The sequence below is a fragment of the Manacus vitellinus genome, unplaced genomic scaffold (assembly GCF_001715985.3).
Source record: "Manacus vitellinus isolate BGI_N305 unplaced genomic scaffold, ASM171598v3 scaffold_15_pilon, whole genome shotgun sequence".
Classification (NCBI taxonomy): domain Eukaryota; kingdom Metazoa; phylum Chordata; class Aves; order Passeriformes; family Pipridae; genus Manacus; species Manacus vitellinus.
Window position 1 is genome coordinate 10,119,814 of NW_021939122.1, and position 26,485 is coordinate 10,146,298.

Genomic DNA, 26,485 nt, shown 5'->3' on the forward strand with positions numbered 1-26,485 from the left:
GTATGCTCAGATTGTTGTTTCCTTCTGAACATGCATTTCACAGTATTGGAAGGAAGATCACCAGCTGTGCATTTTAAAAGGCAGAATTTGTGCAGAGCTTTCACAGAAACATTATTCCTGGTTGCGTATGTGCAGAATAATTAACAGAGCACTTGTACAAGGAAATTAATATTAAATAAATGCATCTTTCCAAGCAATTGAGAAGCAAAGGATACAGTACTGAGAAATGGAGAAATATTTTAGGTAAGGTCTACATAACTGATAGTGCCCATATATTACAGGCACACTGCTGAAAGCCCCTCATGGCTCCTTGTAATGCATTATATGCAAAGCTCCTATATGGCCCCAAATGGCACCCAGAGGAAGATGGAGTAGAACTCTACCTGCCCTGAGTAACTCTAAGATAAAAATATATCATTCTAAGTCACATAACTGTACTAGTATTTTTATTTTTTCCAAAATAGTTTCTATTTGCAATGCATATGTTAAAGTCATTAAGCACCTATCACTCCTGAAAAAATCTATAAATCCTTTGTTTTGGGCTCAGTTGAAAGTTTAAATATAAAGCTCCAGCTTAAAGTAGGACTGTAGGTTTGCAGCATGCCCAGATGGTAACCCGTGTGTTTATTATATACTATAAAATTTTATATAGGATTTAGAAGAAATTGTTTATCTATTAGAAGATGACTCTGGAATGAAAGCAACTGAAAATCTCTCAGATCACTGACAGCTTGTTCTTCTGTTTCTTTCCATTCTTTTCAGGTTTTGATACTCCAATAATACATTTATGTTTTCTCCCTCTAGGATTAAAAGCTCAAGCCTCCAGGAAACTCAGCCCAACTTCCTGGGGTGCAACAGCAACAGAGACAATTAATACTTATGCTTACCATTGTACTATATCATTATTACAGGTACCATGTTGCCAGCCCCAGAACATATGTCAGACCCTCAAAATTCATTAAATTTTAAAATAATCCATTTTCTGATTTTTTCAAGTCTTCCTACAGATTCTCATGTATGACTGTAGCAGAGCATAGTGTTACCAACTGTCACACAATTATTTGGGGGGAGCCTCATCCTGCAAGACATATGCCTAATGATCAACCATCCTAATGAGAGGACAATGCACTGTTCAGATGGTTATGTGGGAATCATGGCTGGGAATAATCAGACTCTTTTTATTATATCATATTTTATTGGCTGGAACAACACCTGATCCTTGCCTAGTAAGGTAATACAGATATGGGGAAATGTTCACTAACAGCATTACAGTATCATCAGTGCTATTGTTACACATATGAGAGGAAAAGCTGATTTTCCCAGAAGATTACTGAAATTAAGTAGGGTTTAATTCTTCTGGAATCACACAAACAGGAACTTGTAGATCTCTTCCTTCTTTCTTTCCTGTTGAAGTATTTTTCAAAATAGTCCTGAGTAACACAACAGTATTACAGTGATTCTCTGTGTTAGAGAATCACAGAATCAACTAAGTTGGAAAAGACTTCTGAGATCATGGAGTCAGTCCAACCTATGACCTAACACCACTTTGTCAACTACACCATGGCACTAAGAGCCACATCCAGTCTTTTCTTAAACACCTCCAGAGATGGTGACTCCACCACCTCCCTGGGCAGCTCATTCCAATGCTCTTCTCCACTCTTTCTGTGAAGAACTTCTTCCTAATGTCTAACCCAAACCTCCTCTGGTGCAGTTTAAGACTTTATCCTCTTGTCCTACTGCTAGTTGCCTGGGAGAAGAGACCAATATCCACCTGGCTACAAGCTCCTTTCAGGTAGTTGTAAAGAGTGTTGGGTGACTCCCAAACACCACAAGACCTCTAGCTCAGGTTAAGAGGTACTTCAAGCTCAAACATTGTGCTAGCACAGACTTGCCTTGAAGTTCAAGTGCTAAGGAGTGGTAGTCCAGTCAGGGCAAAACCATCCAGTTCCACTAGCCCCAGCTGACAGCTTGCACAGGCCAAGTGCTCTAGTCTGTCAAGCCCAGCACTCCTGAAATCTCAGCAGAAAATTATATCACCTAAGATACAGCAACATGCTGTATGGGAGGAGTTCCACAGAAAAATAACTATGAAAAGGATCTTTATTAATAGCATACAAGCTGCTGAGAACTGATTTGCTACAACGGTTAGTCAAATCAGAACAACATTAATAGTAAAATGCTGATTTCTTTTTTTGCATGTGAGGCTAAATGCTTTTTTAGAAAGGCACTATAAATTGTAAAGTATTAATAACAGAATGAGTCTGCCCATAATTATTCACCAGGGTTTTCCCTGAACTTCCTCTGAATGGTCTCCTGTTGACAGTGTCAAGAACTGGGCAGGAGACCAGATGAGGCAGCCAGTTCCTACATTTCCATATGTTTGGCAGAAGTTGTATGTACAATGACAACTTCAGAAGAAATCTACTGACCTTCAGAAAAAAACTAAAGTCAGTCTGTCCTGCATTAGCGAAGGAAATCTTCAATGCATGGCAAAGGCTTGCCAAAGGGAGTGCCTTGTTAAGCAATGGCTGTGCAATCTAAGCAACATACATTTTAACTTTAAATTTCCCTGTAATTTATGTACAGGGACTGTTCCTTTATGCACTTTATAGGTATTCATAGTGATCTCATATGGGAAAGCAGTCAGAAGAGTGGCAGACAGCATACCTAAAAATTAAGTTTGGAGCACTGCAAAGATCCCAGCCTGTTACACTTGGTAGTAACAAAGTAACCCTCACTGCCTCATGCGTGTACCTACCACTGAAATGGATGGGCACTATCAATAACTTGCAGTGCTGAGCTGTTTGTGTGAGCTCTTTTTCATTCAGTTTAAGAAAACATAAAGCAATTCTGACATTCAGAAACACCTCAAGAGAAGTGGCTTTTTGTAAGAACATCTCATCTTTTCAGCAACACTGGATAAAATACTGCAACTCTAGCAGAGAATTAGAAGGAAAATTATCACTAGAATAATTCATTATAGGTTCCTAAAAATTGATTTTTTTTCTCTCTGATCGCCAGCTTTGCTTTGGTTTAGAGTATTATGGAACACTTACATAAAGAGATACATTATGCTTAGACCCTTTCCAGTGCATTAAACTTCCCACCACAAGATATTTTTCTTGACAAATATTTACATTAAGAAACTGGACAGATTAAGAGAGGCCTTCTGACAGATCTCAACTGTAATTCTTGATATAAAGACATCAAAAGACAGACCCATTTCTAGCAGGAATCAGCTTCAATCCTATTTGTTCACATCAATAACCTTTAGACAGTGATGTTGCTTCACTGGTACAGTTTGTGGACAAGACAAAAATTGGTGGAGACTTGTTAAATCACTTGTCAAAAAACACATTTCAATATAGCCAAATGCAAGCAATTAATGTGGAGACAAATAATGCAGGCAGTACATAATGGATAAGAAACTATCTTGGCAAGCAGTGCCTTTGAAAAGGATTTAGAGGTTGTCACAGATAATCATTTCAACATGCTCTTTCCATCTTGTGCTTTGGCAATGGGGAGTAATGCACAAAATTAAGCTATCTTGCAATCTATTCTGTATTGGCAAGACTGTTATGGGATGACAGTGACACAATTCGTTTTCCACATTTGAAAAAAAAAATATGCAAACAGCAGACAGAGTTTATGTGATAGAAAGAAATATTCCAGAAGACAAAAAATTTGGAAGCTTAATATCAGAGCATATAACATAAAAATCAAGGAACATCATTTACTCGGCTCCTCAAAGAGAAGCCAGAGAAGTGATTTGTCCAATGTCACAAAATGGATCTAGTACTAAGTCGTGCACATTCTTTGGCAAAGCAAAGCAAGATGACAGTTGATGGAAGCAAGACACAACATGAAATTTCAAATAAATTGATTCTTTTTCTAACTGAACTTAATCACTGTTGGAAAGTTAGAGCCTCTAGAACTTTGTATTTAGGGGCTGGGGGGTGGAAAAATCCCAAACCAAAATCCAAACTGTCCTGTATGCAGGAAGCTGGGTTTGGTGGCAGTGAGTCTCATAGTGTCTCTTAGTTTCATGGAAAAGGAAGGAAAATCTACGTTAACATCTGCATGCTGAAGTTTACATATTCTGGGCTTTTTGCCTTTCTCTGAAGGATTAGACATTGGCTAAGTGGGACATAAAATGCTCTTTAAATCATTTAAATCATCTTTAAATGATGATTTTTTTGGTATTTCTTTCTCACATATCCTGTCAGTTTGCCTCAATAAATCAAAGGGTGTTAGACACAGCTAACATTGTGATATCTCTGGGTCTCTTTGGGGGTAAACTGTACACTTCTGAAGACTTCATCTAAATAAATTCATAGAACTTAATATAAACAGCATTTGAGGAAAAAACCCCATGATGACTGACCTTACACAGAAGATTGGACTCGTAGATTTGATTTGCTTTCATTTAAAACTTAAGACCATGAAATGTATTACTCATTACAAAGCTAAGGAAAATAATCTTTTAAATGTGATTTAGAATAACTGATTTAAGCATGACACCTTTCTACACCACTTGAAAGCAGCTTCTATATTCAAATGTACTTAGCTGTGACCTTTTCCTAGGCTCTCTTTTTAATTAGAACACTTAAATTATCACGTTCAATCACAGAACAAAATCTATTTGTATAAAATTATTTACAACATTTTATGCATCCTTTAACAACTCTATGAACCTCATCCAAGGCTCACTGAAGTCAGCAGGAATTACTCATTAATTCAGAGAGGCTTGGCACAGCAGCTAAAGTTATAAAATTGGTCTACACAGTTTCAGCAGAAAACCTGAGGTTGAAATCAACTTGTATGGCTGAGATAAAATGTTAGGGTTATGTAGCATATTTAAGGGAAATAACTGCACATTCTTAAATCCCTTACACCAACTTTTCTATAGAAGCATTACATATATGTCTAAAAGGATAGGATGGATATTATATTGAGGAGCAATATCTAGTATAGGTGTATGTCACATTCCAGTCAAAAGAATGGCTAAAATCATTCTAGATAGGTAATTTTTTTAAATTTCACTATTAGAACTATGTGTTCAGTTTATGAAGACTTGCTTGATGAACCAGCTCTAAGAATGACACTAAATGCTATAGATAAGGAAAGAGAACATTTTTAATAGTAACATTCAGATGATGGCAGAGCTAAATAACCAGGTCAGCTGAGATTCCTCTGTACTAAACAGTGATTTGGCAACTGGTGTGTGCCACCCACCATGGACAAACATAAAGCTCTCAGCCAACTTTACTTGCAAACCTCTGTCATACTAAGACTGGCTTCAACTAATCCAACTTTGGGCACCTAATTTAGGTGCTTAAAGATGGAAATGACAGTCTGTGTTATGCAAAAATTGGAATACTTGGGTAGCAACAGCCTGAAGGGTGACCGCCAAGGAAGGAGATGACTAAAATAAGGTGAGATTAATCCAGACTCAAAATCTAGAAAAGCATTAGTTTCAATTCATGCAAGGAGAGAAGAAGACAGTTTTTATGTTGTTTTGCACAGTCACTGGATTCAAATGAAACATATCTTCATGGTCCCCTTGCTAATGACACTAGCTGAGTTGTATGTGCTTGGGTAATTTCCAGTCATCTGCCAATCTCAGCACAAAAGGACCAAACACAAACAAATAGGCAAACGGAGGGTTTATTAAACTAAGAATTTATGAGCTGTCATAAAATTGCCTTGACTAGTAAATATTTATGTTTGTTCTGGCTTTAGGAGAAATGAAGTTTCATTTTATGATCATTTGTTTATACCTAAAGCTTTCTTTTCAGGACTAAACCCCCATTTTGCTAAATATTAAGGAGTTAAGTGTCACTGATTTTGTAAGAGTATGATTGTATCTTGGCAGCAAGCATCGATTCTAAAATTCCCATTTCCTGACTGAAGAAAATTTTCAAGGACAAATAACTTTGAAATTACTTTGAATTATGTTATTCTAAAATTCAAGCTAACCCCTGGCCCTCTCACACTTGATAAAAATCACATTTCATAGTTCCACTATGATTAGCTAATGGTAAGCTCAAAGCACTGTAGATGCCAACAAATAATATCATCTAGTTTTATGACAAATTTCTTCATGCATATTTATGAGCGCGTATCTAACGCACAAATAAACAGAAATATGCATATTTTTGAAAGCAAAGGGATCTTGGCCTAAAATAAATTTTAAAAAAGGAAATCAAGTGTCTTAAGAAGGCTGATTTTAGCATATTGTTTTTGGATATTTCTGCATATCAACATACACATATTAGTTTCCCATATATATAAATCCCTTCATGCATTGCAGGCAGCAAACACACATCTCCAGATTAATATGCATATCAATCCTTTTCTGTTCATATTTCTAGAAACACAAGTTTGCTTCTAAGAGTATATCAGGACTCTGCAGGCTTTTACAGTAGCTGATGATCTCCACCAGAATACCCCACTCTATGTTTTTACCATGTACTTGTTCACTAGCCTACTCAAGTCTAACCAGCAGTTTGATCTTAAGATCCATCTCTAATTGGTCAGTCTCTTACTATTAACATGCAAATATCATACCAAAGAAATTAAGGATTTGGGGAGAATAGGACAGGGGGAAGTTACAGAAGAGATATCAGTGACTAAATTGATACTCTGGCTTCAACAACTCTTTGACAGCTGTGCTGTAGCCATTGATATAATTCTGAGTAAAGACAGTTCTATTGAAATCTTTCTAACAAAGAACAGACACAAGGTACACCAGCTGCAGGCAAATAACCATATCCATATAAAGAAGGAAAACATTACATGGAACAAAGGTAGCATAGCTGTAGTCACACAGACAAGTACGATCTGCAGGCTTGTTAAACTGAGGATTTGGGTAGTTCACTAGCTCTGCTTCTGGACCTGAATCTCATGAGAGGTGCAGCCCACCTTGCCAGTAACAGAGAGGGGCTAGGGCTGGATAGATACACTTCCCAGCCCAAGCACATGCCTCTATCACGTGGAAAGTGATCCCAAATGATCTTGCAAAAAGCTACAGGTTCAAAAACTAGGATGAGCATTTCCTGACTTAACCTAAATTATTCCTACAAACTTATTTCTCACAAAACCAACAACCGTGCATTTAGAAATGGCATCAATAAAATGTATTTTTTCAGTGTCATCTCACTCCTTCAGCACTAGGGCTAATAAAGATCCATCAAAGATTTCTGAGGCAGTGTTTGCATGCCTGAGCTGCAGTGAGCATATGCAGCAACGCTGGCACTGTCTGGAGGTGCTAGACTGGCTCTGTGTGTGACTAAGACTTGATCAGTGCTTGAGCCCCTCTGGGATTTCCAGGCAAACAGTGTCCTTAGCATCTCTCTGAACAAAGCACCCAGCCAGAAAAAAGGAACTACAGCCTTGCTGCAATAAAACAGTTGGGGGGAAAAAAAAAACCTGAGGAAAGGGAGATTTGTAACTCAAAAGTGCTTTACTGTTGGTCTTAATTGCTATCCTAGGATTTTGCAATGAAACTCTCCTGTCTACCGAAGCACGTGAATCACAGCAGTGCCAATGAATTTCTAGTACTAACATTAAGTAATGAATAAAATATATTAATGGCCACCAAACACAGTTATTTTACATTATGAATTATCTCCAGTGAGAAAGGGTTAGTTTATTTATTAGAGTTACTTTTATATTTCTGAAAATCTCCTTAGAGCATTAAATATTTTATAGCAGTTGTATCCTCAGCTGAGACAATTACCATAAAAACAAAGAGATGAAATAGTTTTCATTTATCCTAAAATATAGATGTATCTTAATATTTTTATGAAACAAATTCAGAAGTTGCACATGATGTAGAGTACCTTTATGGAACCAGGTATTTAGATAGCAAGAGGTAACAGTATGGTTTGAGAAACTCTTTAGTCAATTATTTTAAGCAATATATAGAGGGATGTAAAAATCTTCATTTGAAACCTCGAACACTTCTGAATATCTAGCTTAAAAACTATTGCCTAGCATTCAGCCTGCAAGTTTATTTTCTGACAGACACATGCTGTTGAGCGTCTTTTCAACATTCAGAATATTTTCTTCTTCAGAGTTCTGCAGTTTCTCCAGAAAGAGATCTTCATGCCACCTCACAACTCTTCAGTATTTCTGGTGTATGCAACAGCCTGACTCAAGCAAGGAAGATGTTTGTCACTGAGATTTCAGGTGTCCAGCTGACTGCACTGCAGGGCAGTAAAAACAGCCTTGGTGCAGTGGACTATGTGGGTCTTCCAATTTGGTGACCATCGCCTTCTGATGCAGGGAACTGACATTTTCAATTCATTTTCCCCCATAGTTTTGCAGTATATCTGTCCAGTGACCTTTACGACCTGAGGCAAGAATCATTTATTAAATAATTCTCTTGCGATCTTATAGTTGACGCATGTCATACTTCACATAGCAACAAGATTTGCCTTTGCTATTGTGAAACAGTTTGATATATAAAGCTTTCTAATCTTTAATCAAAGATTTTTATAGTTATTGTTTAGGAATTCAGAGGAAATTATGCTTTTAAATAGGCAAGATGTTACAGCTACTTCATAAAGAAACGTAGAATGATAGACAGGTTTCTAACAGGGTCTGGAAGTTTAGCTTGTGAATGCCTGGAATATATAAGTTTCACCTTAAGTCACAAAAGCTATTACACTTCTATTACACTTATATCATAGAACATGTATAATCAGACCAGTCACTGTAAAACACAGAGAAAGAAAAAAGTACAGAAAAAAACCATTTGCTCTCACTGCTGAGTTTTAGACACCACATTATGTTATGGCTCAGTCTTATTGAAAGAGCTTTTCTACTTACTATCAAAAAATGGACGTAGATACTTGTTGTATCCTTTTATTATTTTTTGTATAGTTGGAGGTAGAATTTCACTTTTTCCTTCAGCTTCAGGAACTTGCATTGACCTAAAAGCAATTGAAAATGAGGATGTTTTAAAAAGACATTATCAACTATAGCAGAGATGACATTCCAAGAAAATGCTGTATTAGTTTCAAGGGTACTGTTGACTACTGTCCATCAGACAACATATTATGAAGTAGATGCATGTTAGCATTTTGCAGCACTGTAAAATAAAAATTCCAGAAAATATCAGATTTCATAATCTACATTAGTCTCTTATAGGAAAAAAATATCACTTTCATAGCTTAAAGTCTATAGCTTCTTTAAATTTTATTATTTCTTAACTCTTCACCTGAGAAACAATCTACTTTAATACTTTATCTGTAAACAGAGCATTATTGTTATAATCTAGGAATGTGGAAGAGATAATGACTGTTTATTTCAGTATTTAAAATTAAGCTTCTTTTTACGTAATGAAATACATTACATTTAGCTCTCAGAGAGAGAGAGAAACCAACGTCAGAGACTAGTGCATAAAAACACTCTTAAAATTCTGCTTTCACAACACAATTTTTAAATAGGTTATAGAAATAATCCTTTTGGGCAAAGTCAGCGAAGCATAGTAAGAATTCAAATACCTTGTTTGTTCAGAAACAGCTACAAATACAATCCATAGAAGTAAATATAAAGAATTACGAACCCCATTTTTACCCTGGGGTCCCTGCAATGGTCCCATGGGGGGTTCAGGACATGACAGTCGTTAGATGAATTAAGAGTCTAAGGAGGATATATACCAAAATTACAACTCTTTACTCAGACTCCCTCAGGATTCATTTTTGTATATCCCTCTTCACCTTTTATAGGCCTTAATGGTTAGCAGCTGTGGGGGGACACTTGTGGCCATTAGGGGCTGTTACACTCTAGGTAGCAGTCCCACAGCCTTTTGCAACCAGACCTGTCTATCTCACATTGGCCTCTTTAGCCACCAGCGCACTTGTAGCAAATGTGGGTAAAGCCCTTCCCAAATCTTCGTTCACAAAGCCCAGCCGTGATGCTGATGATGAAGCAGTCCCACAGTAAAAGATATTATAACCTTGCTCTTAATTTCTACCTAACCCCTAAGGTGAGCACCCCAAGACTGTGAGCAGGGTGTGCTCACCCATCACAGATTCAGGCTGTGCTCTTCATTAATTAAAACACAAATGGTACTGACCACTTGTTGCCAATGATTTGAGAAAAGTGGGGTACGAATTATGAAGGTGAGAAGCAGACAACTGATTGACTCACTGAGGCTCAGCTGGCTGCAAGCAGAGGCATTGTCTCTGCTGATGGAGAGACCTATATATTTATCAGGAGAGGGGATCTCTGTTTTTTACTTCCTTGCATGAGAACTGAGTGGTCACTAAAAGTGACTAGCTCTGCCCCTTAGCTCTCCTACAGTAGGTATCAAGAGCTGTAGCTGTGGTGGTTTGGCCCTGGGGAGAAGAAACAAATAGGTAAGGGGATACCAGTATTTTGTGGTCTTTCTTAATACTGCTAAATCCTCACTGAATTTCTTATTCCCAGCTTTTCTTAGAGCTACTCCTGAAAACTCTGCTTGTTCTTCTGCATTATAGTTCTCGGTCTTCTGTAGCTTGCCAAAGTTTGATCTTTTGTTTTTAATTTTGTTCTGTTTCTGAGAAAGTTTGAGTTGTTCTGTCAGGAAACTGTGGTTTTCATCCACTAGGAATAATCCAGTATCTTAAACTGGCAAAGCTTAAATGCTAAGATGATCTCACTGAATGCGCGTGGCCAAATCACACTGTGGTTTTAGATGTGGTGTCCACTGGCCTGAAGTGCTGCTATTGCTGTGTAATTTTCTGCTCACCAGACCCTATTCCCACAGAAGTAGCTGTTTTTCATTAGCTGCCTTGTAATACATATAGTTTAGATATTTGAAGTCCTATATTCTCCCTTATTTTGTCCCTGTTTTTTTTATTTCTGTATTGCTAGAGAACTATGTTATTACTTTACTCAATCTTAAGAGTGGTCTTGAGTAATGCCAGCATTGAAATAAGGGAAGTTTCTCCTGTAAGTTTTGTCCTAAAGAAACAAACACACCTCAAATTGAGTTGAAATATGAATCTAAAGACACCTGTTTTATGTTGCACAAAGGTGTTAAAATTGGAAATGTACTTGAATGTAATTGATTTCTTAAATACTGTACTTCTAATTGATATATAGGCTTTTGTAATTTACATATAGATTTTAGCTGAGTGTTTAGTGACCTGCATGAGTTTAATTTCACAGCAGAACTGGATTGTTCTTGAATAAGTCTTACACACTGTGAAACATAAAGGAAAACTTGTTTCTTTTCCACTGCAAGGGTATAATATTATTCTGCTGATCAGTATGCAATTGTAGAGAGCTCTGATTCATTACCGTTAACAGCTATTTTCTGAAATATAGCTTTAAAACTTTTTATGAAAGTCCTTCCCTTAAATTACTTGAGATAATTCATGATTCTCCTCATTAAAACATGATGTGTAGCTTTGTATCACTGGTCTTTTGAATGTTATGGTTAAGTAAGAACTTGTTGGCCTGGGAAAGATGTTGTGCAGTAATTGAGGCTCTGAATTAACAAGGCACTGTCCCTTGTGTGCTACAACCTTTGAGAAGACCTATAAGCCAATAGGTGTGAGTGGAACCTGATGCCTCCTAAATGTGTGTGGTGTTACCATCCTGGTAACTTTGGGGATGCTCAGAAGCAGATTGTCAGTGTTGAAAGACAAGGAATCTACAGAAGTTATGTGCCTTAAGGGGTTTGGCTTTTCTGTGTTTTAAGGGATGATGCTCTGTTTCCTTTAAAGCGCTCTTTGATTCATGTCCTCTCTTCATTGCTAAGCAAGAGTGAGCTCACAGCTCCAAACATTCACAAAGGATAGAAGTAAAAGCTGAGATTGATTCCACTTATGCATGTGCATCTTCTCATCAATTCATCTAAGCTTCTCTTTTACCCAGTATTTCTGTTGTTATATTTAACTATATGTTTTATAGTTAAATGCAGATGATGTTTTAGTTCCTTCATTTTCTTAATGTATGTGAGATACACTGGCATGCATTTAAGTATGGAATTGCCTTGAAACAGCTGTTCCAGCCACTGAGGAGAGAACATGCTTTTACAGAACCAAACTGCGTATATTTGTCAGCTGGGAATATCTATCTGTTCTGGGCTGTCAGTGCTTTAAATGCTTTAACTCATCAGGTTCAATGACCTATGCTTGCTTTCATAAAATCTGAATTGCAATTATTTATTTTCCCTAGTTATTCTTATGGCTCAAAAACTTAGTATTTTTATGGGCTTGGCTAAACTTGGAAGGTACAACAACTGCTTGTTATTTAAGACACTTTCAAGTTAGAGTCTTAACAGAATGGGGTAACTGGAGGGGAAAGAGGGAACATTTGCTGTAAACCATAGTATATATCACCACTTTAAACAAAAGTACAGTCTAGACATGTGTACGAGAATATTTTTCCTGGCTATTTTTTGTCAGAAGTTATGTATCATGAAAGAGACAGAAACACCTTAGAACTGAGGGAAGATAAACAAAATGCCAGATACAGTCTGAGCAAGCTTTTGAAGCACTCCCCTCAGGAAAACAAGAATAAAAAAAGCTTTATTTCAGGCAATTCACTGTCAGGAAAAGGGTTTACAGATGTAAATAAAGGTGTTACTTCTGGTTTCATACTTGTGCTCAACGATAAGGTTTTTTTATGGTCTTTATAGATAAACTGTAGCAAAATCTACTACATCACTGATTAATTCTCTGCAAAACAGACAGTACTGTCACCATTTTTTTGTTAAATGGTGAGGTTGAAACTGTAGTATTATGCTACCACCTACCAGATACAGGAACAAACACTGAAGTGACATATGTGCTCTTAAACTCAGTCAAAAAACAAAAAAGAAGTAAACATCCCACAGAATTTTCTATCTCTGGCTCCATAAACCCAGGCTAACATTCTTTAATTTGAAAACACTCTTTCTGAAACAAATGAGAGCCCTTCTTAGGACTACATAGCATACATTTACTTAAGCTGATTCCTGATAATGATTTGAACTGCGTGTTCTATTGACTACTCAGATAAATTTGCCTCAATTTTTTCATTTCTACTTAAAAAAAATTAAAAATACTTCTGGGCTACTCCCCAGATATAGATTTTAATACTAAAAATAGGCCCTTGATGTGATTGTAATGTAATTTAATGTCAAGTGCTGAAAGTGAAGTTAAGAAGTCTCATTCAGGAAGGGAGAGACAGAGAGGGAAAAAAAACAACCCCACACCATTACTGATTATAAAGTACTCACTAGAGGAAACTCTCTTCACACATTAACCAGAGCTTATACAGGTGGGTTATCTAAGGGACCACTTGGGGAGAAATCATGTTCCTTGCTTTGGGTGCACCTCAGCCCTTGGATATTGCTCAGAAATATTTCTGTGTTTTAGTGCCAAGCAGGATCGTTTTTGTTTTAAACAGCACTTTCACAAACACCTCTGCACTGGAAAAATGCATTTGTATACCTAAGCATCATCTTGTCTGTGAGATAACCAAGGGACAGAGCTGCTTCTCGGCCTGTGTTTGGATTTGGGTGCAACAGGACGACATCAGCTCAGTGCAGTGCACGTGTATCTAAGCTAAACAGGTGTTGTGCATTCAGGTGACTCCCATGGATACTACACAGGAATGAACTCTGTGCTTCTGGATACTCAGAGCCATATGAAGCTGTAAGAAAATTCATAAAGTCTGTCTGATAATAATGAAGGCAACTATATACCACAGGCTGAGCTTCTGGGGGAATTTTGCCTCCTTATTACTTAGATGCTTCTGAAATTTTGTTAATCTCCTAGCAATGTTTTATTATTGCTAAGCCATAAGTCATCTAGTTATTACAGAATGTGGCGAGTCTCAGCTGATGAGGAAGGAAAGTGGAATTAGAGCAAGTGTGTTCTGGACAAAGACCTCTTTATAGTACTGAAAAAGGTGGGGGAAGTAGATGCTTTAAACTCCCTTTCAGCAGACTGTTCCACCTGCCCCTACAACTGAGTGAAAGTCTGTTTGCACACCCACTTGAGCTAAAGCTCAGGCTGAATCTTATATTGAGGAATTTAGTGAGACATGAAGTAGGTTAGGCAATTCTAGATAGAGAATTGGCTCACAGGCTTTAAATACTTCAGTTGAAGCTGATGGTGACAATGTTTAACCATCCATGCTTACATTTTCTTATTAGAATTACTTATAAAGAATACTTTTCCCCATTTTTATATCAGCAATATATTTTAAGTGCTCCATTTCTATCTTAAGTTTTTTTGTCATGGCAACTACACTTTTAGAAGGGTTGCTTGTACACAGAAGGGATCATTTTCACTTTCCAGCTTAACACAACTCAGATTTCCTCAAGACTTCACAATTTCATCGACAGAGACTAAGAAAACAGTATTTTACAGAGGTAATTCTTTCTAAGATACTCTCCTTTTAGTGCACAATGATGACTTTACTATCTCAAGCTTGTAGTAAATCCAGGTGGACGGTGTGCTTCTGTCCTTGGGCAAGGTACTATGCTACAGGCAAGGACCTTGTGCTCGTCTAAATTTGTTTAGCATCTGAAATGCTATTCACACTCTCTACCCAGTCATCCTCCATCCAATGGATCATTTGTTTAAGTTAAATTTCATTCTTTTTTTCCCTATCCATGTTTCCAATTAAAAAAATCTGTAACTCAATCCAGGCAGCTGAGATTCATGAAGTTCAGTCCTGTATTTCTGTTATTAATACCCTGGTTCTTTAATATTTGTAAGAGACAAGATTCAACTGTCAAGAGGATTTAACTTTGTTACCCGGTCAGATATCTTTCTAATTATAGGTAAATTTATTATAAAATAACAGATAATATTATAAATTGAAGAAATAATATTTTTTAGCAAATAATTCTTACCTATAGAGGATCAATAGAAAAAGGGCTCTCAGACTGCAGCACTTAAGACTATACATTGTCACAAGTTGTTTCAGAAGTTCTTGTGGCTCCTAAAAACAAAAGGTACAGAGGTAATGTTCTACAACGTATTTGCTTTCCAAATACACTAATTTCCCAAGGTTTTCAACACTTGTATCTTGAATGGCTTCTACTATAAATGTATTGGTAAATATCCACATCGATTAGAAAACTCTCAAAACTTAAAAAAAAGAGATGGCATCAGGATTTATTTAACTTACCAATAGAACATGCATTCCAGTAACCTATAGCTCTTTCATTTTTGCCTCTGTCCTTTAAATATTAAGAAAATTGCTAAAAATATAAATATATATATTATACATAAATATATAAAAAATAATGTAATCATGTGCAGGAGAATTGCAAACACTGAATTTTTTCTTTCCTATTCATGCTTGTAAATGAGTGCATCTCTGGCACGTCAGTGCACTCCTTGTAATGGAAACACATAACCCCATCACAGAACACAGAGCTGTTTAAGAGCAACATCTCAGGTTCATGGGTAGTATCCATACCTATGATATGTAACTTTGCTAATCCTTTTGTTTACAAGAAAAAATGAAATGACACGCTTCTACCTCTAGCTATTAAAAAAAAAAAATCCTTTGACCCTATATAAATAATCATATATAAGCATCCACATTCTGAGAATGTTTGGCTGAGGCAAGATGTTTTCTTCTGAATGGGATTTCTTTGCTTTTGTCAGTGTGATTCACATCCAGAATGGTTATTTTAAGTAATCTGTCAGCTCTGTAATCCACTTCTGCTTGAAAAGAGTATCAATCCATAGTTTAATGCAGTCATGCAACAGATCTGAAATTCACAGACTGTGCACACTTTTGCTATATTTCATCGGAGCAGAGAAATGTTATTTTTCAGACTTGCTTCAAAACTCTAAAAAACCCCACATGACAGGAATGTTACCTACCGAGAATCTGCAAAATAATATTTAAATGTTAATAAATAAAAATGAAATATCTGTTGCAGGTTTTAGGAAGGGACAATCAAACATAATGTTTTCAGTGTCCAGAATGAGTTTTGCAGGAGTATCTTGCAGTTTAATTTCCCAATAAATTGCTACTAGTAAAGAATTTGAAGCTTCGCAACTTGAAGCTTTGTTTCACCATCCTTTAGTAACCAATGCAAAATGTTAGCAAACTTTTTTAACCCCAAAGTAATTTTCCATTCAGTCTGTAGTTCTAGTAAGAGTAATACTAGTGGTATTTACTTAAATTAATGCCACGTGAATGGTACATGACTTTTACGTAACAGTGAAGTGACAAAATGAGTTGTTAATGTCTCCAAAGAAAAAGGAAAGCCATTTAAATGGCTTTTAAAACGAGTAAACATTCTCAGCATCTTTGATACTTTAGGCATACACCAGCCTGATAAATATTAATGTCAAAATAAATCATATACTCCTCCTGACTTCCACAGAAAATCACGCATGAGACGTGAAGAGAGCTGGTAATAGGAAAAAACAGCACAAATGGGCAGATGGTGTTGTCAGAACATGGCTCTCTACATGCTGATTCTGTAACACTCCTGGTGCAGATCGTGGGATCTCTTTTGTGTGTCTCATTTTGGGCTTGGATGCTTTCTACATTCATTACGTTTATCTCACAGGAAAATACGCTAAAAATAAAAAGCCTCTTACCGACTTTATAAGTACTTCATAAAGCTGCTTTTACATTTAGCTTTTAAATTGCTACTATGAGCTCCTAATATGTCTGAAGATCCTTTATAAAGAGATTAAGGGAACCTATGGATATTTCCGTACTTATTTGATTTTAGCTTTTACAGTACTGAAGATCAAAAGGAGTGGGCTGATTACTGATTTCTTTCTAAAGCAGCTGGTTTACCTTTAGATCTTTACCAACATCCAGTACAGCAATTTTATGGGAGGATGGGGTGGAGAATTTTGGTCTTTAACATATGAAAGGTCAAATCCATACTACAGTGCATGGATTACTTTTGTATGCTCAGGAAGAGAGAGCGTGGAAATAACAGGAAGGACAGCATCTGTAATTTCTATACAAGAAATACTAATCAAGAGATCTAATTGCCATGTCAACTGGCATCGCATCACTGCAAAGAGACACTGCATGCCAGTCACGGAAGAGGACTGGGCAGCTATTGAAGTCTTAAGAGGTTTCACAGCTAATACTTAACCTGGATATATAAATCTCTGCTGCATGTGTGTACACGCTTGCATGCACGCACACATTTTCTCTGCTGCCCCTTTTTTATGGGGCTTACTGAGCTGGTTTGTTCTGTTGAAAAGCCTGCCTCTTGGCATGTTTGCACATCTGGACCTTTCCTGTCATGCATTTCTTTGTCAAATACTATACATTCACAGCAGGATTACTTCTTGCTTATGTGTACCTATGTAACTACTGGTATTTAAAACTAGTTCAGCAGAACCCATAATATTTTCCTCTCTCACAGAGCCTAGAAAAAGACACAACTTGTTTTCTGCAAAGAATATTGAGCCATTTGGTTTAACTAGACAGACTTCATGATGTCCAGACTATTATACATATATTGACACATCTTCATGTTCTAAACATATCATTAAGAATTGAGGTGAAGGTAAAAAATCTGCCCCAGTTTCTCATACCATTAGACAACAACACTTTTCTACTTTTAATCACATCAGATTAGGACTGTAAATGCTATCTAATGTTTTGGCATTTCTCTTGGGAATTCAGTATTTATTATCTTCAGCATGACAGGAAAAGTGAATTATGCAAGTTTCACAAACCTTTGAGATTGAAATGGGATGAGGCAGACAGCTGGCAGAGGTAGTAGTAGTATCCTAAAATTTCACTGGAAGTGAATTTTGTGTGAATGAATCAAAGGATGAGATGCCTGTTATACCAAAATATCTTATGTGCAAGTGGATGCATGGGAAAGACTAAAAATTATTAGATAATACACTTTGTCATATGGTAGTAGCCATATGCCTGAATTCCCATGGCTGTTACTGCAGGCATCTAAAACCGTGTGTAGAATTATCTTAAAATAAAAAGCAGATGGTGGGTTTTAGAATATCAGCTGAATTAGCATTGCAGTTGCATTTTACTTCCTGATCCAAACTGTTGAATGATAGTGCCTTTAAATGCTTGACTGAAAAGCAGCTAGGAAGTCAGAAGCAATTCACCCACAGTGCCAGGGAAGTACAACTACCTCCCCTGCTTTGGATTCTCCTACTTGCACTGTCTACTAGAACTGCAATGTAACCAGTGAGATTTTATATTCTTTACTTCATCCTCTGTTTGTTAGATCAATATGAACCAACTGGCAGGGAAATGATGGAAAGCTGGAAATACTGAGGACTCAGTGGGAGAAAGGTAGTGGGGAAATGGAAGGCAGCTACAAGATAAGATTAAAAGTAGAGAGGCAGACAAAAAAAAGGAAAAACACCTACAGGATATGGCCCCAAAATGCCACTGTCACTTGCAGATTCTTCTATCATTCTTCACTCCTACCCTTGCTTTTATTAAATTGGCACTTGACACTGTATTGCCGTTTTCATTGGCTTCTCTTGTTCTGATCGGTCTTCCTTACTATTTTAATTTCCAAGTTACACAGAAAACAATTTATTTCCCTTCAGCTGGCAACTAAGCCCCACACAGTTTCTCACTCACTACTGCCTTGTGGGGAGAGAACTGGAAGAATAAAAGTGAGAAAACTCATTGGTTGAGATAAAGAGAATCTAACAGGTAAAGCAAAAGCCATGGGTGCAGGCAGGTGTTCAGCCATCCCCAGGAAAACAGGGCTCCATCATGTGTGATGGTGACTAGAGAAGACAAACGCCGTCACTCTGAGTGCCACCCATCTCCCACCCCTTATTCCCCCAACATAATATTCTGAGCATGACACCATATGGCATGGAATATCCCTTGGGTCAGTTGGGGGTCAGCTGTCCCAGTTGTTTTCCCTCCCAACTTCTTGTGCACCTCCAGCCTCCTCACTGGTGGGGTGATGTGAAAAGCACAAAAGGCTCTGTGCAAGCCCTGCTCAGCAATAACTAAAACTTCCCTGTAATATCAGGACTGTTTTCAGCACAAATTCAAAACACAGCCCCATACCAGCTATTGTGGAGAAAAGTAAATCTACCCCAGCCAAAACCACCACGGCTTGGAAAAGTCAACTGCATACAACAGACTGACAGTAGCCACTAACAGAAAGCACTTTCTGGAATAAAGTGCTGTGCTATCTGTCTTTGTTAATCTGGATGCCTGTTTATAATAGCTGTAGTTTCGTGATACTTCCTAAGTGTCCCTGAAATATACAGATCATGAAAGAGAAGGAAATGCAAAATTTTCACACATGAAAATAATTTTTCTTTTTAGGATTAATACTGCAGAGTCTGCAGCTTGAGTAAAAAGTAACAAGAGAGTTTTTTTAATGGGGCAAATTAGAAAGAAGGAATAAAACACAGCAGCAGCAAAACTCCAGGTCTAACTGGAGAATTGACTGATGAAAGTGGACAAATGCATGTGTGTGCATCCTATTACAAGGGGCACCCTCTTATTTGGCTGACAAACTGGCTTTTGGCATACCAGCTAGCTTGTTTCTAAACCTTAGGCACATCTGACCTTGCCTAGCATAGGCATAAACCATGTAGGTCTCCTTGGGGAAGTAATCAAAGTAGGATTGGAAAGTAGCTGTCTTGTCATGTTTTCTTAACAGACAGGCAGTACAGGAGCCATCTGTTATGACAGTGTTATGTTAGCAATTGGATGGATGTTAGGTCTCTACTGGTGCTGTATCTGGCAATAGTTCAAAGTGAAATACTGGATTCTAGTTATGCTATAATGTTCTGATCAATACAATTGGCACATGTGCCAGGTAATAGAAAGTGTCACTTTCTCAAGGAAACACTTGGGAAGTTACTCCAATCTGAAAGCATGTTCTCAAGTTCTATGCTCTGCGATGTTTTGTCAAAGATATTGTTCAACAACAGAAGGTCATATTGTTAAAATAAGTAGAATGAATTTAAGATTTACCAGAAATGAAAACTGCTTCTCTGATGTAGTAAAATGGCCTGTAAGTGAAACTCCATAATTAAAAATCATTTATATATGTATAAGGCATTTCATGAGAGTCTAAAACTTTCCCAAATAAATCTGTATCACAAATATGTTTGTTTATTAAAAAAAAAAATAGTACAGCAAGATTTCAGGCTGTATCAGCAACAACTCACTTATTTCAATGTCACAAATAATGTACAAGTTACATTATTTGTAAAATCACTGTCCTCAAAATACACCTTCTGGAAGGTCAGAATCAAAGTCAAACAAATCTTTTGTTGCAGCCATTTTAAATTTTTTTTTTAGTATCAGCACGTCTAACCACAAAAGGAGTAAGGACTAGCCATTAATATTTACATAATTAAGTATATGAGTACTGTCTAATTGTTAGAGACATTTGGTGCTCTAGATTGAGCTCTGTATTTCTTGCCAAGTTCCCTGCACTATCAATTTCATGAACATCAAAGCCTTAGAGTAACTTGCATACCCTATAATAGGATTATTTTATATGTTTATCTGTTGTTTTCACTCCGTGCATTTTGAACAGATTACATATTGTGGATTAGCTGGGAAATAACTGGCAAAGATGCTGTTAGTGTTATGCGGTTTTTCTGGAAAATGAATTTCAGATGCATAACAACTGGGTGTTTAGGATGACAATACAATTCTAGGAGTTACCTTCATGAGGCAAGTGCCAGATGTCCTATTTCCAACCAGCATAACACTGAACTGAAAGGTTTCAACAATGTACAGAAATGGATGTGGTAATAAGCATTCACAGAATAGATTTTAAGAAACAAATGTGTTCATATAACTGTTTAAAGCTAGTGCTCATTATGAACTCTGCTTATATCTATTAACAAATCTATAGCAAATGTGTTATACAGGCTATTTTCTAGTTAAAAAAGGCAGTGAACTATCTCCACTTTGTTCCTAAACATGGTATTAGGGAGCTCACAATCAAAAGTTTAGCAGATTAGTGGTGTTTGAGTCATGGCTGATGTTTACTGCCGTTTGTAATTATCCAAACAAATCATAAGTGTATGGGGTTCTTAATGGTTGTTTAGACGTGTATGTAGACTTTGTTACTTAAATCTTTTGCTCTGTACATCACAGTTCTGTTGTCTGGGCAGCTGGACCTCTACATAACTCTGCAAATGTTTGGGTCTTCTTGTACCAAACTACAGGTCTCTAAAATCTGAGACTTTCACTGCCTTTTTAAGGTGTATGCCAATACTTTCAGATACCCCCACACCCAATCCTGTAGACAGGGATTATCTTCTGCCACACTAGTCTGACAGTCACAAGTCACAGCCCACCCATGTGGCTTCAATAGAGCAGAGAGGCTGTTTTCCTGCAGTTTAATGGATGAGTGGGTTTGGGTTGAGTCAGAGGTAGGTAACCTTCAGAGGCTGCAAATGATGAATGAAACCTCAAAGGCACCTTTACAAAGGTTTTGACTGTGCAGGGAGGTGCAAACACTGTGGCTCACACTGATGGCTTGGGTGGTCTTCCATCAACCATCTGAGACCTCACAGCTGTCTAGGTGAGCACTTTAGGTCACTAGGTTTCTAAAGCTTACCCACAAGTGTGGGCTGAGAGCAGATATAGAGCTACTGCAGCACTGATACCAGACTTCACTACTGACACAGAGCAGGGCAACGTGGTTTTATAGCCTGTAGCAAACATGGAGACAGTTCTGTTTGGGCACTATCAAAACAGACATGATTAATATAAATATTTGAAAATCCAGAAGATTGGACAGAATATGCTGGTTGGGATTAAGAAAATAACAACTTGATTTGAAAAGACAGATGAAATCCTGTCTTTCTGATGTCAGCTTAAATTATTGTTCCTTATGAAAGTTAACAGATCTAGAATATTCTAACCCTTAACCTGGAGGAGAGTCTCCCCACGTAGACCCTGATGAATGCCTAAGCAAAGCTCACAGTCTCAAATTGCAGAAACTATCCAGGACCCAACTATTGTGCCTGCAGCTTCCTTCCATGCAGCCTCTGGCATGGGAGAATGAGGGTCATGTCAATTTATGTCACTGAACACATGCTCGAGACCGTGAGGGAAAAATAATAGCCCTGCGGTAGCAGATTAGGCTCAATCATATCCATCTCCTCTCCTCACTGAATATTTTGCAATGTGCCTTTGAGATGTACGACAGAAAATCAGTCCCTTGGTCTGCAATTAATTTTGTTTGCAGTTGCAAAGACTTGTTAGTTTGGGGGGAAAGGGGAAGAAAGGAGGGAATCTACCCCAGTGATGCCTTTTTTTTTCCATGCAAGTTGTGAATTTGAACCATAGATTTTTCTGGTTTTCCTATTGTTATGCATGTCTGAAACCTTCTAGAAAAAGTTTTATTTTTCTGAGTCCTGAAACGAACGCTTCTCAGTTTGAGTCCAAGGTCTAATTCATCACTGAGTTGGTAAATGTCCTGTAACCAGATTTACAAACTAACCATTCTCAGCAGTGAAACAGGATGAAAGACCAGAAAGGAGAAAATCCATTTTCAAAGCAGTTTAGGGTTTTTACAATCAAGGAAGCTCTTGTATTTGAAATTACAAATGAATATAATTAAAACTACTCAGAAGAATCATATATTTTAGCAAATTATAATCCCAGGAAAAAATGCTTTTAATTGTACGACCACACAAAAATGTGAATGTTGTCAAAGTTAAATATCCTGGGCTCAGCTGCACACTTTTGTACCGTTAAAGTTGAAGTCAGAGGAGTTATTCTGACTAAAATGTGGAACTGAGCTCAAAGTAATCAGGAATTCAGTCTAAGAGGAAATCACACAAGCAGCTTTGAAAGCAAATAGCATTTTCCAATAAAATATGTATTTGATATTTTTTCCACTGATACAGATTTAACTAATCTTCCCATGTGGTAAGTGTGTGACTGTTGCAGGATCTTCCTTTCCTTTAAGTACAAACTTCTTTAGCTTTATTCTATGACAGGTCATTAGAACTACTTGGAGTTGTCATGATGAAGAACAACCTTTAAGAACCATATTTATAAAGTTTCAATAGACATTGTGTATATAGGCAGTTGATTTTTTATATAATTAGAAAAAAAAAAAAGCCTGCTAGAGAAATAAAATGCTCTCATTCAATTCAAGTATTCCCTTTCTTCATTACTTGGTGCCCAACAACAGGCTTAATCAACATGATCTGCTTTCATTTAAATATTATACATCTTTTTAAGTACTAGCACATTGTTCATCCACATATTCATTTGAGGTGAGATGTGCAGACTTGCTAGGGAATTGGAGAAGGGGGGAAATGGGAGCTGGCTCTTACATTATCTTTCTGGGAGAAGTTTCTCCAAGTGCCATTCACTGTTCTTAAAAAAGGAGATTTTGAAGGCTTTTGGGGAGACACTCTCTTCTTCGATTTGACCTATTTCACTAATAGACATTTGAGTTATTCTGAGTTATTTTAATCCAGCAAAATAACCATACCTCAGAGAGGAAAAAATAAATTAAAAATTTAAAAAAAAAAAAAAAAAAAAAAAAAAAAAAAAAAAAAACCACAACAACAAAACCAAAACAGACACAACTGAGCGGAGGGGGATGGATCAGAAGGGAAGGCAGGAGTGCCCCGGGAGAGGAGCGGTGCAGGGGACAGGCTCCCGGCGGGAGGTGCCGCGTTCCCGAGCCCAGCGCGCCTTACCTGAGCCGGGGCCGCGGCCCCGCGGCGGGAGCTCCGCGCAGCCTGGCAGCCGGCCGAGCACTGCGGGGCCGCCGCGACGCGGGTTCGAGCCCGCCCACGGCCGGGAGTGGGCGGCAGAGGGAGAAGGCCCCCCTGTCATTGTAGCTCAAGCCCCCATAGGTGCCTCTAAGCAGCATTGCCCCTTCCCTGCCCCTCCTCCTTTGCTTAATCTCGCTTCCATCCGTTTTCAGTTTGCAGTGTGTTTGGGGGAAAGGATGCTGGGCAGAGAAGTGGTGAGGGATCCCTGACAGATAAAAGTCTCCCCCACGGCTTCTTTGTTTGCCATGCCTCTGTAGCAGAGCTTGCATGAAACTTCCTGCTTATTGCCTTGGTTTTCTTCTTGCAATTGGCACATCCCAGCTACCCAGGGTAGAAACTTCCACCCTTGATCTCTATTTGTTGTGGAAATGTTCTGGACATCTTTAGGTAAGATAATTCGAGTCTTTCTAGGAGTGGCTGGAAGAAAAGTGTTAGTTTTGCAAATGTTGCTTCCTTTCTGACCTCTCACTTCAGGAGCTGTTGGCAGTTTGCAGGGAGATGGAAGTACCAGTTTCTCTAAGGAAACAGCATTCCACACAACACAAGATAAAGGAGATGGCTTAGGGGATTACCAGCGTTAGGAAAAGCAACTTCTGACAGAATTTATGATCTGCTGTCAGAAATCATTGCCTGTAACTAAAGTATTGGGGCAGGGGGACAACGCACACACCCCCAGGAACACACCAAACCCTTCCTGACGCTGTTGCCAGTAGTAAAATATGGTATAACTGGTCAAAGGTGTGAAGGAGAAGAAAGAAGATGATTTCCACTATTTCAGTTTTAACTCCTGGTGCTGTTTTGGGGATTAAAGATTTGTTAACTGTTGAGGAAGGCAAAGTCTGAGAGATACCAATCCTGTATCTTCTAATGAAAACCCTCCTATTTGACTTCCTAGAACATGCTAGTTGCAGTTTATGTCAGGAGTAAGCATGTGTTGTTTGCTTCTTCACAGAGTTACAAAACTATTTTGGTTGGAAGGGATCTTTAGAAGTCATCTAGTCCAACTCCTCTGCCATGGGCAAGGATATCTTCTGCATATCAGGTTACTCAGAGCCCTATCCTTCCTGGCCTTCAGCACTTCCAGGGATGGGGCATCCACCACCTCTCTGGGAAACTTGTGCCAGTGTTTCACCACCATTGGTTGTAAGAAATTTCTTCCTTATCTAGTCTGAATCTACCTCCTTGTAGTTTGTCCTTTTCCTTAACTTTATTTTAAAACTAGTTACTGACACGTTGTCCTAAGGTGCTATTTTGACATCATGTACCTGCTGTGACTGCACTGGAAGCTCCCCCTAGGCTACAGAACATGAGGTCTGAGACCCAAAATAGGAGAGGAAGAACACATCTCTCCATGGCAAAAAGCAGAGCAGGTTTCGCTACTGCTGCTTGCCTTTCCGCTATAATTATTTTTAAAGCTCTTATTTGTTACTACATCTGTGAGAGAATTTAAAGGAATGTAAAAACCATTCTTTCCTGAATGTTGATCCAATTATGAGCCAAGAATATGTGCTGAGTGTGCCTGTTCTGGGGTACTTTCCCCCCCCATCTCACTTGAACAGTCTGTCTACTGTATGAAATATGTAGTGTTTATCTTTTATTCATCTACCAAGTAGAAAGAAGCTTGAAACCTACTGGAAAAAAAAAAATCCCTGACTGTTTCTATTGCAGAACAGTTGTGAGAGAATCGGAAGGTTTGGTCTCTTGTGGCATTTCATAGTATTAGAACTGAGAAAACAGCTTTAAAGATAATTCTGTTAGCAACTGGAGTAGAATCAGTGCTGATTGTTATTCCCAACAGAACTCCAAGCACAGGTTACATATAATGGACAGTATTAGAAATCCTTAAATTTCTAGGGATCTCTTTCTACTTGCTTCTTAAAAACCTCTTTCAAGTTCCCACTAATTGCAAACTCATAATCTAAACAGAATGAAAATATTCTGTTTGAAAACTCAAAGCACCAATGAGCTGTTGCCTGTTTCGGTTCACAGCGCTCAAATGGAGAATTCTGAATTCCCACTTTAAGATACTATTTTTTCAGCACCTGTCTGTATTTCAAGGCTCTAAGGCAGCTGTGATGCATTTGAAAGTCTTGGGCAGCACACATTCTCCTCTTCATACAGGAGCCCTGAGCTGTAGTGGTCACTGAGACTCCAGATCATCTGAAGCAACACCTGTGTCACGACTGCTGGAGACAAGCAAGTAAAAGACAACATTAAAATTTAATTGCTGTGGCCTGTAATATTAAGGCTGTCAGAAAAACTAATTAATATAAAACTAAAATTTGTAGTGGTTTCTTGTAAAGCTTATACTAGTCCTTCAGAGTGCCTGTGCTTCTCAGTTTATTAATTTTCTGTTGGGGCTGTTGCATCCTCAGCAAGGAGTATGTTAGGTTAGGAGCTAACTCACCTGGCAAGCCCATGTCCCCTTTGTGCTCCCTGCAGCAGTAGGAGCTCTGAGGTACCAAATGCACATCCTGCCTTTAAGCTAGTCCCAGAAGAGGACAGCTCAATTATTAACCCAAATCTTAAGTCTTTGAATAGAGCCATTCATCAGGTGGGAAACTCAGCTGACTCCATCCTCAGGCTGGTAAAGAGTAATGAAATTGTTCTAGAGAACAACTTGCAGAAAAGACTTCTTGAACACAAAACATTTAGACGTCCACTGTAAAGAAATCATTTAACTCCTCTGTGCCTTTAGTCCTCTTCATCTGTATTGGAGCCCATACTGGGTAGGCTGGCTTTTTTAGTAGACTTTCCTTACAGTTTGTAATCTCAGA

The 26,485-nt window shown here is 38.0% G+C and overlaps 1 protein-coding gene across 1 annotated transcript in view; it reads right to left on the bottom strand.

Moving 5' to 3' along the window:
- Nucleotides 1–23,667, bottom strand: part of LOC103766962 (gamma-aminobutyric acid receptor subunit pi-like) — a 47,320-nt gene extending 23,653 nt beyond the window's left edge. Inside the window, exons 1-3 of the mRNA XM_018068919.2 lie at nt 23,631–23,667; nt 14,849–14,937; nt 8,836–8,939 (exon numbers count right to left, since the gene is read on the bottom strand). Of these exons, the coding sequence (XP_017924408.2) occupies nt 8,836–8,939; nt 14,849–14,904 (160 nt within the window). The 5' untranslated portion in view covers nt 14,905–14,937; nt 23,631–23,667. The remainder of the gene's footprint in view (nt 1–8,835; nt 8,940–14,848; nt 14,938–23,630) is intronic.
- Nucleotides 23,668–26,485: the final 2,818 nt, after the last annotated feature.